The sequence below is a fragment of the Mesocricetus auratus genome, unplaced genomic scaffold (genome assembly GCF_017639785.1).
Source record: "Mesocricetus auratus isolate SY011 unplaced genomic scaffold, BCM_Maur_2.0 Super-Scaffold_100011, whole genome shotgun sequence".
NCBI lineage: Eukaryota > Metazoa > Chordata > Mammalia > Rodentia > Cricetidae > Mesocricetus > Mesocricetus auratus.
Window position 1 is genome coordinate 42,717,986 of NW_024429195.1, and position 11,826 is coordinate 42,729,811.

At 38.6% G+C, this 11,826-nt stretch overlaps 1 protein-coding gene across 2 annotated transcripts; it reads left to right on the plus strand.

Annotated features, from left to right (window-relative positions):
- The first annotated feature begins 217 nt into the window (after positions 1 to 217).
- Positions 218 to 2,553, plus strand: LOC101826289 (olfactory receptor 6C76-like). Of its 2 annotated transcripts, XM_040754287.1 has the most exons (2): positions 218 to 1,143; positions 2,532 to 2,553. In XM_040754287.1, exons 1-2 carry the CDS (start codon positions 224 to 226, stop codon positions 2,551 to 2,553), a joined length of 942 nt encoding a protein of 313 aa, XP_040610221.1. In that variant the 5' UTR covers positions 218 to 223. The 2 variants fall into 2 exon arrangements, with proteins under 2 accessions (XP_040610221.1, XP_005079864.2); XM_005079807.2 differs by lacking the exon at positions 2,532 to 2,553 and having other exon boundaries at positions 224 to 1,159.
- Positions 2,554 to 11,826: the final 9,273 nt, after the last annotated feature.

Here is an 11,826-nt window from a genome sequence, read left to right on the forward strand (position 1 = left end):
TGATACTAAATAGCTCTATATTCAAGGCAATCATCAGACGTGTACTTGTTTGTGGTAATTAATATTCACTTTTAGAACTCAATAATTTGGTGAATGATTTACTATTGCTTCAGGTTGTTACAAATATTGCTACAAACACGTATCACAACACAAATATAATTCAAATTTATCCTGACTCTCTAATTCATTTCACAATTCTAGACCTGGCAGAGCACAAGAAGAAATGAAAAATCGAACATCTGTGAGGGAGTTTATTCTTTTAGGATTAACAAATGACCCAAAGCTAAACATTTTTGTTTTCATATTTTTACTTCTCACGTATATTTTGAGCATTACTGGAAATCTGACCATTATTACCCTTACTCTGGTAGATTCACACCTCAAGACACCCATGTATTTCTTTCTTCGGAATTTCTCTTTCCTAGAAATCTCATTTATAACAGTTTGTATTCCTCGGTTCCTTGTGAGCATTGTGACAGGGGATATGACCATCTCCTACAATTCTTGCATGGCCCAGGTGTTCTTCTTTATACTCCTAGGTTCGATTGAATTTTTCCTTCTGGCCGCCATGTCCTATGACCGATATGTGGCCATCTGTAAGCCCTTACATTACACCACAATTATGAACAGCAGGGTCTGCATTCAGCTTGTAATAAGCTCCTGGTTGGCTGGGTTTCTCATCATCTTTCCACCTGTGATCATGGGGCTTCAGCTGGACTTCTGTGACTCCAACATCATTGACCATTTTGCCTGTGACTCCTCTCCCATGCTGCTCATCTCATGCACAGACACGGCCTTCCTAGAGATGTTGGCATTCTTCCTGGCAGTATTCACTCTCATGGTAACCTTAACGTTAGTGATTCTCTCCTATCTATTCATCCTTAAGACAATTCTAAGAATCCCTTCTGCTGAGCAAAGGAAAAAGGCCTTCTCCACCTGTTCCTCACACATGATTGTTGTCTCCATATCCTATGGAAGCTGCATCTTCATGTATGTCAAAACCTCAGCAAAGGAAGGAGTTGCTTTGACAAAGGGTGTAGCAGTGCTCAACACCTCTGTTGCCCCAATGTTGAATCCTTTTATTTACTCCCTTAGAAACAAACAGGTGAAAGAATCCTTTAAGAACTTGATCAAAAAATATATGTCAAATAAAATGTAAGGGTAAAGAAATTCACTGCTTTAATTTAAAAAAACTATATTGTGTGTATTCACATTATTGGATTTTCCTATTTACTGCTGTATTCAACTTAGCTGAATGTTATTTTGACATGATTTTTTATTTTAAAACAATCTTTTCTCATTTTACATACCAATCACAGTTGCCACTCCCTCCCTTCTCCTTCTCTCCCAGCCTTCCTTCCAGCCCCATCCACTCCTCAGAGAGGGTAAGGTTTCTAATAGGGAGTCAACAAAGTCTGGCACATCTCTTTGAGAAGGACCAAGGCCCTGTCCCTATATCTAGGCTAAGTAAGGTGTCCCTTCAAAGAGAATGGGCTTCAAAATGCCAATTCAAACACTAGGGATAAATCCTGGTCCCACTGCCAGTGGCCCTTACAGACTGCTCAAGCCACACAACTGTCACCCACATTCAGAGGACCCAGTTCAGTTCCATGCAGGTTCCCCAGCTATCAGTCCAGGATCCATGAAATCCCACTAGCTCAGGTCAGTTGTCTCTGTAGGTATCTTCAAACTGGTCTTGACTTCTTTGTTCATATTATCATTCCTCCCTCTCTTGGACTGGACACTGGGAGCTCAGTTCAGTGCTTAGCTGTGGATCTCTGCATCTGTCTCCATCAGTTGCTGGATGAAGGTTCTCTGATGATAATTCGGGTAGTCATCCATTTGGTTACAGGAGAAGGCTAGTTTAGGAACCCTCTCTACTAATGCTTAGCGTCATAGTTGGGGTCATCCTTCTGTATTCCCAGAAATTTCTTTAGTGCCAGGTTCCTCACTAGAACTTAGCTGAACACTTTTATCTTTTCTATTTCAGCTTTACTTGACACAGTTATCTTTTAAAATTTAGATACCCCTTAAATTTTTCTGAGTGTGATTGATTTGATATTGCCAAAACGGGAATGACATTTTAAAAGAATGAATTTATTTTCAAAGAATTTATCCTTTGGGCAAAAAGCAAAAGCTAAGAAAAGAGCAACAGGTAACTCTGAAAAATCATTTTCCCAGCACTGATTAAAATGAGGCAGTGTCTCCTGCCTCTGCTGTGTGGCTGCTTCTCATTGTATCTACAAAGGTCTACTCAAATTAAATACTGCCCTGTGTGATTCAATGCATTGATTATATCTTGGTTTTATATTCCACTATTCCACCCTTAATAATGGTAATATGTGGGACTAGATGCTTTTTTTTGGCTCAAATTCCAAAAGTTGCTGTATTACTGGGAGCTGAGGAGATGACTCAGTGGTTAAGAGCACTGGCTGCTTGTTCAGAGGTCCTGAGATCAACTCCCAGAAATCACAACCATCTATAGTGGGATCGGATGCCCTCTTCTGGCATAAAGTCATACATGCAGATAGAGCACTCATATCCATAAAATAAATAAATAAATAAATATTTTAAAAAATAATTACTATGGCCCCAAGCCCTGACCATTAAGCATACATACATTGATTTGCTCACCTCACGTTTCCTTGGAGAGAACCTCTATCAGTTTCCTGATGTGTGGATTTCTCTGGCTGTGAAAACAAGTATTTGTTCCATGCCCTAGGTAGTCCTCAAAATTCCTGGCATAGTCATAATAGCTTAAGTTGTCTTTCAATATTTCTATGGTTCAGTCTTTTTTTAAAAGTATTGGCTTTTTGTAGACTTTGAAGCATGTGGGGCTAAGAATGTTTGCTATATACACTAATACACACTTTTCCTATAAAAAGATGTTAGACATGTGTGCGTGCATGCGTGTGTGTGTGTGTGTTATGTGTAACTAATCTGCCCAATCTGTATAATATTACTTATATGTATACATTTTCAAGATAAACTACACAAAACTTAGCTGAAAAGGCTTATGTTAATAATCAATAAGTGAAAATAAGTACAACTCCAGGTAACTTTACTGAGAAATGATGAGGTATGAAACCCACAACTAAATATTTTCATAATAAAGTTTAGCTGCTTTTTCCTCATCATCTTCTTTCTAGACTTTTTTAGATTATATTCTAGAGTTTAGAAAATTAATTTGGAGCCAGACATAGTGGCTTAGGCCTTTAATCTCAGCACTAAGGAAGCAGAGGAAGGTAGACCTTTGACAGTTGAAGGCCAACCTGGTTTACATAGTGAGTTCCAGGACAGCCAGAGCTGTATAATAGAACTACTCCATCTCAAAAACTCTTGTCTGTCAATCGTTCTAGCTTAATGGTTTGTTCAATTTGGTGACTAATCTTTTGAATTCCTTGATCTAGAATTATTTTATTATTCCAAGCATAAATATTTAGTTTGATAATGGACTAAAATACCATTTTATGAATTTTTTCCTGAAGTAAATTAGTCTTAACAAAGTGAATATGGTGTCCTCCAAGTGAACATTTTCTTAGAATTTAGTTCAACCCACTTTCTTTAAGGTTTCTCTTTTTGTTGTTGTTGTTTTAAGAGTGCATTTAATATGTGTTTGTTCATGTTTAGAATTCTTTTTTGAGTTATTTTTATTTAAATTAGAAACAATCTTATTTTACATATCAGTCCCAGCTCCCTCTCCCTCCTGTCCTCCCATGCCCTCAGCCCCCCAAGATTCATCTTAATATAAAAGAAATAATGCTGTCATCAAGAAAATTAAAGCAGCAAATAGTGACAAGGATATAGGAGGAAGAATCCTTATACATTTTTATGGTAAATGTAAATTAATCCTGATCCTATAGAAAATAATATGGATATTAAGAAAAAACTTGAAATTTGAGCTGTACAAACGCTGGGTACTCAACTGAAGGAACCTAAACCAACATACAACAGAGGTACCTGCATACCTGTGGACTATTCAATATTTGCAAAGTCGTAGATTCAACCTAGAATTCCTTCAACAGATAAAGATAGAAAAACATGGCATATGTACATGATGGGGTATTATTTAGCCATAAATAATTATGAAATATATCATTTTCAGAAAAATGGCTAGAACTGGATATCATCAAATTAAATTGGAAAGAGAAACTCAGACAGGAATCCCATGTTTCTTCTCATATACTGAAAAGCAGAAGGAGTATTTGAGAAAGGGGAGAGGGACATAGGGAGACCAAAGGAGACAAAAGAGGATAAGAAGAAATTAAAGTGATCAAATTACATTATACACTGCTATGAAAGTGACATAGTAAAATTCATCATTTTGGACAAATAATAGAAACCTAATAATTTTAAGAAACAAAGAAAAGAAAAAAGGTTGAATGTTAATGAGTGTATCCAATGTCTGAAGATCAGGATTCTGTGACTAATATTAATATATGCATGAGATAGATTTCCCAACTACACTCAGCCTCCTGTGATTCATGTGCCTGATACTACGACTTCAGCCCCACAAACACTCTATGCTATCCCAACTATTAAGTACCGTTTTCTCTTTATCATTGCTTAGTATGAACCACAGGCTAGCATTCCCATGATTTGGATGCCTGCATTCATTGGAAGCCTGGAATGTATGGTGCTAATGAATTGTCTAACTTTAACTGTGAAATAGCTAGTCTCAAAACAGACTCCTCATTGTGTCCTTCTAAATCTTAAATGGCACTTATTCTCCTTTGAGAAGTTTTTGGTACTTCTCAAATTCACTCAACTAGAACACATTGTCTTTCCCAAACCCTTCATATCAACATTTAAAAATCATCTCTTGGTTTTGATTTGTGGTATAGTTTATCCAGTTGGAATTTGTTTTATACACAGCTATGTTCCAACACTGCAATTCATGTTTTCTTACTAAAAACTACTTAATAACCAAAGTGAGTGTCCTTTCACTAACAATATTGAGAGGATAATTTGAGGCAATTTCTCAGCAAGCAATCTGTCCATCAGCAGTCTTTTTCTTTGCTTCATGTGAAAATGACATTCTATATTCCTACAGTGCATAATTACTCCCAGGGGAACGAGACTAAAGGACTGCCAAAATTAATTAGCCAGACATGCACTTGTTTTTCTATCTCTGGGGATGCATATGCTATGTTTCCCTTTCACAGATTCCTCTAGTTTTATATTCCCAAAAATGCAAAAGTGACTGTGGGTTTGGGGGAGACTTTTGAAAAGCCTTATGACTAAACAACATCGGATAAGTCAAAATATATACAGTACTCATATGACATGACAAAAATTCTGGAAGTATGGTGACTCAATTTTCTTATCCTAACTAACTGAAGTTTAAATTAGACAGAGATGATTTATATCAATGAAGAACACTTTACAATGCTTAAATTTTAGTAATAAAGTGACTTAGTCTGATAGAAGGAATAAGAGTGAAGCAACATTTCTTACCTAAAACACTATATGTCCTCTATTACAGATAATCAGCAAAGTAAATTGAGAGCATGCCTGGAAAAAGACAAAATTGAGTATATATGTAGTTTGCATCTACCCTGGCATTTACCTTTATAAATCAAAGAATTCAACCATTATTTTTTATTATGTCATGGAGACATTTAGTCAATTCCTGCCTTGGTGTTTCTGCCTAGATAGTCCTCAATTTGTTACAGCATAGTTGAGAAATATACACCACCAGCTTCAGGAGAAAGTACATCTTACTAGTTAGCTTAAATAAAAAATTTACATGGTACTTTCTATTATGCTAGAGAGGATGTGGAGCAGGAGAACACTCCTCCATTGCTGGTGGAAGTGCAAACTTGTACAGCCACTTTGGAAATCAGTAAGGCGATTTCTCAGAAAATTGGGAATCAACCTCAAGGCCCACCTATATTACTCTTGATTATATACCCAAAGGAAGCTCAGTTATACCACAAGGACACTTGCTCAACTATGTTCATAGTAGCATACCTAACAACTTTGGCTACAAGCTTTCAATTCAAATAGATAACTAGTTTGCTTTTTACTGTCTAATAACATACAGTTTTTACATTCTAATTATTTCTTTTATTTAGAGGTTGTAATATAGTTGCATGGAGAACTTCAGGGAGAGTTCTGGGTTCCATTAGTTCACCTGTCCCAGGGCAGATCTCAACTCCGTTTGCCTCTGCCACTCTCCAATGCACTGAGAACCGTCCATAGGATGGATATCAGTCATTCAAAAATGCACAGACAGTCTCTGTGAGTGAGAACCTGCTTAGCTCAGAGGCCACACTGAACAGGGTGGCTGGTACACAAGTAAAAAAAAAGTAGCTTCTAATGTGAATGCAGCTAAAACATACCACTGTCTCTTGACAAACATAGGCTCAGCACCAGCCTCAATGGTTCTGGAGGGACCAACCTTCAAGAGCTTAGGAATTTAAGGGGAGCCATGAAGTTGGTTTTCCAGATTGAACAAAAGATGGAAAACTTATCAGAATATCCTTTTGAAAGTAGGTTAGAATTACTAAGTAAATGATAAAAATATGAAGAGCATGATGGTATTGATGCCTGATGCTAGATTGCAAAAAATATTTGACTCATATTGGGTTCTCTCTACTTCTATTTTTAAAAATTATATTATTCTATTTTGATATTATATTATAATCATCATAATTCTTCCTTTACTTTCTTTCCTCTAACACAACTCTTGTGCCTTTTTCCTCTCTTCTAAATTCATGATCATTTTTTCTTTGTTTTTGCATTTTCATATTTCTTATGTTTCCATTTTGTGATTTATGCAGTTACTGAATTGGGTTTTTGAACTTATTTTGGGGGAGAATGAACCTTCATCTGACCTAGATATTCTACTCTTTGGCATATACCTGAAGGACTCAGGACCCTACTACACTGATACTTGTTCAGCCATGCTCATTGCTGCTCCATTCACAATATCTAGAAAATGAAAATAACCTTAATGTCCTTCAACTGCTGAGGAAAATGTGGTGCACATATGCTGTGCAATACTATTTGGCTATAAATAAAAATGAAACCATGGACATTAGAGGTCAATGGGTCGAATCAGAAAAGATCATATTGAATGAGGTAAGCCAAACCCAGGAAGATAAAGGTCACACCTTCTCTTTCATCACAGGCTCCTATCTCCAAATTTTCAAATGTGAGTACATATCATGAAGCAACTACAAAAACCAATAGGGATTGTGGTAGTTTGACTATAATTGGCCCCCACAAATTCATAAGGAGTGTAACCAGTAGGAGGAGCAGCTTTGTTGAAGTAGGTATGGCCTTGTTGGAGGAAGTGTGTCACTGTAGAGATAGGCTTTGAGACCACAAGCTACCACCCAGATATACTACCTGTTGCCCTCTGATGAAGATGTAGCCAGAACCATGTCTGACTGTACATTGCCATGCTCCCCACCATGATGATAATGTACTAAACCTCTGAATTATAAGTGAGCCACCACAATTAAATGTTTTCCTTGTAAGAATTGCATGGTCATGGTGTCTCTTCACAGCAATAGAAACCCTAACTAAGATAGGGACCATTGCCAATGTAGCAGGTGTTGAGAAGCAAAAGAAAAGGGAGTAGCAAGATTAAAAATGGTCTGATAAGGGAAATGGGAAAATGAGACTCTTCTTATTAGGGAGGCATATGGAAGATCAATGCAGAAGAATGAGAGAGGAGGGTAAAAAATATTAGTAAGGATAACATGAAAGGTCATAATAAATCATCCTGTCGCTTGGTCTCCTGATGGGGAAGTCCTGTGTGTATGTCAATAAAGCACTGTTGGCCAATAGGGAAGCAAGATAGGTGGGACTAGGAGTCAAGGAGGATTCTGGGAAAGAGAAACACAAGGAGACATCATGTAGTCGCCATAGGAATAAATGGTCCAGACACTTTTCTCCGGTAAGAGAAAATACTTAGATTAACAATTATGAGGTAAATACTTGAGTCCAAGATAGCCAGTAAGAAACCAACCAAACATCCACAAGCTTCATAATTAATATAGCCTCCTTTGTGTTCATTTGGGATTGATGCGGCTCTGGAACCAGAATGGCAGGAAAGCAGCCCTCAATAGTCTCCCTCTGCCTTCTGCCCTCTGCTTGAGTTGCCCTGTGCTTGAGGTGAGTGTGGGATCTTCTCAGGGCCCCAACTCCCAACATCCCCCTGCTTCCATCTTCCTGGGCCTACTCCACTCCTAGAGTGTCTCACACCTACCTGCACCCATCATGACACCCATAGAGATATTGAACCTGCTTGAGATCACCAGAAGAGAACCATATACCCATACCCACCAGGAGAGGAAGAGACCCCATAAGCTACCACTGAAAGAAGGGATTGGAAGACAGCAATACAAAACCGCAGTCAACAACAGAAAAGCCAATAGGAACCCACCAGAGTCTAGGGACTACATCAGCAAGACCTGAACATTCCAACACATATGAAACAGAAAAGAATGCCTTTCAAAACAACCTCATGAAAATGATAGAGGCCCTCAAATCAGATATGAGAAAATCCATTAAGAATTAGAAGAAAAAAACAAACCAAAAAATGAAAGAAATCAACAAATATCTTTTTTCTTTTTTTATTTAAATTAGAAACGTGTATGCTTCAAATGTCAATCCCAGCTCCCCCTTCTCTGCCCCAGCCACAACCCTACCCCAAGGAGGGTGAGGCCCACCTTGGGGGATCTCAAGAGTCTGTCATTTCATCCAGGGCAGGTCCTAGGCCCTTCCATATGTGTCCAGGCTGAGAGAGCATCCCTCCATGTACAATGGGCTCCTAAAATTCATTTGTATGCCATGGTGAACACTAATCTACTACCTATGGCCCCAGAGATTGCTGAGGCCTCCTCACAGACACTACATTCATGGAGTTTGGATCAGTCCCCTGTTGGCCTCTTAGCTATCAATCTGGGGGTTCAAGAGCTCCCCCCATCCAGTCAGCTGTCTTTGTGGGTTTCACCAGCACGGTCTTGACCACTTTGCTCATCACTCCTCCATCTCTGTCACTGGATTCCTGCGGGTTAGTTCAGTGTATAGCTGTGAGTATCTGTCTTTGCTTCCATCAGTCACTGGATGAAGGCTCTAGGATGTCATATAAGGAAGCCATCAAGATTATCATTAGGTAGGGGCTATTAATGTAGTCTCTCTGCTATTATTAGTTTTCCAGTTGGTGTTATCCTTGTAGATCTCTGGAAATCTCACTGGTGTCAGCTCTCTCCTCAAAGCTATAATGACTCCAACTATTATGGTATCTCTCATCCTGGTCTCCTCTATTCTCACCCCAACACAACCTTCCTGTTCCCCCATATCTTCTTCTACCCTCCTTTTAACCACTCTCTTTTTCTTGGTTCCCTCTCCTCTTCCCCCATGTTCCCAATCTTCTCAGGAGATCTTGCCTCTTTCCACTTCTCTGGGGTATCGTGCATCTCTCTAGGGAAACTCCCAGTTTCCCAGATTCACTGGCCCTGGGATTGTAGGCTGACACTCCCCTGATCCATGTCTAAAATCCGTATATTAGTGAGTACATACCATGTTTGTCTTTTTGTGACTGGGTTATCTCACTCAGGATGGTTTCTTCTAGTGCCATCCATTTGCCTGCAAATTTCAAGATTTCATTGTTTTTTTCTGCTGAATAGTACTCCATTGTGTAAATGTACCACATTTTCTCTATTAACTTTTCAGTTCCGGGGCATGTAGGTTGCTTCCAGGATCTAGCTATTATGAATAATGCTGCTACGAATATAGTGGAACAGACATCCTTGTTGTGTGAATGGGCATCTTTTGGGTATATGCCTAAGAATGGAATTGATGGGTCCTGTGGTAGACTGATTCCCATTTTCCTGATGAATCTCCATACTGATTTCCAACGTGGTTGTACAAGTTTTCACTCCCACCAATAATGGATGAGAGTTCCCCTTTCTCCATGTCCTCTCCAGTATAAGCTGTCATTGGGGTTTTTTATTTTCAACATTCTTACAGGAGTAAGATGATAACTTGGGGTTGTTTTGATTTGCATTTCCCTAATGGATAAGGATGTTGAGTACTTTCTCAAGTGTCTCTCAGCCATTTTAGTCTCCTCTATTGAGAATTCTCTATTTAGTTCTGTACCCCACTTTTTAATTGGGTCCTTTGGTGTTCTGGAGAATGGCTTCTTGAGTTCTTTGTAAATTTTGGAAATAAGCCTTCTGTCAGATGTGGGGTTAGTGGATATCTTTTCCCAATCTGTGGGTTGAATTTTTGTCTTGCTGACTGTGTCCTTTGCCTTACAGAAGCTACTCAGTTTCAGGAGGTCCCATTTATTAATTATCAATCTCAGTGTTTGTGCTACTGGTGTTATCTTCAAGAAGCTGTCTTCTGTACCAATTCGTTCAAGGGTACCTCCCAATTTCTCTTCTAACAGGTTCAGTGTAACTGGATTTATTTTGAGGTCTTTGATCCATTTGGACTTAAGTTTTGTGCATGGTGATAGACATGGATCTATCTGCAGTCTTCTATATGGCAATATCCAGTAATGCCAGCACCATTTGTTGAAGATGCTATCTTTTTCCCATTGTATAATTTTAGCTTCTTTGTCAAAAAACAGCTGTTCATAGGTTTGTGGATTAATCTCAGGGTTTTCAATTTGATTCCCTGTCTATTTTTGTGCCAATACCAGGCTGTTTTCAGGACTATAGCTCTATAATAGAGCTTGAAGTCAGGGATGATGATGCCTCCAGATGTTGCTTTGTTGAGTAAGGTTGTTTTAGCTCTCCTGGATCTTTTGTTTTGCCATATAAAGTTGAGGATTTTTCTTTCAAGGTCTGTGAAGAATTGTGCTGAGATTTTGATGGGGATTGCATTGAGTCTGTAGATTACTTTTGTCATGATTGCCATTTTTACTACATTGATCCTACCTATTCAAGAGCATGGGAGATCTTTCCATTTTCTGGTGTTTCTTTAATTTCTTTCTTTAAAGACTCAAAGTTCTTGTAATACAGGACTTTCACTTGTTTGGTTAGCATTACCCTAAGGTATTTTAAGTTGTGCGTGGCAATTGTAAAGGGTGATGTTTCTCTGATTTTTTTCTCAGCCCTCTTCTCATCTTTATATAATAGGCCTACTGATTGTCTTGAGTTGATCTTGTAGTCTGCCACTTTGCTGAAGGTGTTAATCAGCTGTAAGAGTTCCCTGGTAGAGTTCTTTGGGTCACTTATGTAAACTATCATATCATCTGTGATATGTTTTATGTGAAAACAAATAGTGAAAGTTTTATGTCTTCCTTTCCAATTTTTATCCCCTTGATCTCCTTTTGTTGTCTTATTGTTCCAGCTAGAACTTTAAGCACAATATTGAAGAGGTATGGGGTGAGGGGACAGCCTTGTCTTGTTCCTGTCTTAAAGAAAGCAAGGAAAACCAAGAAAAAGTAATCAAACAGTTGAAGGAAACAATTCAAACAGTTCAAGACCTATAGTTTCACATATAATGAGGGAGGCAATATCCCAAATACAAAGGCACCCACATTCTTAAAAGAAACATTACTAAAACTCAAATCACACATTAAACCCCACACACTTATAGTGAGAGGCTTCAACACCCCACTCTCACCACTGGACAGGACCACCAGACAGAAACTTAACAAAGAAACAAAGGAACCTAGGCTCTGCCTGAGAAGATATGATAGACCCTGAAAATCCCTCATGGAAGTCCCTAGGCTCCCTGGGGAGCAGAAGGGGGATGGAGTGGGGGGGTTGGGAGGATTGAGGGCTTGGGGGAGGAGGGGAGGGAGAGGAAACTGAGAGTAACATGTGTAAATAGTTAAATAAAAAAAGGAAAAATAAG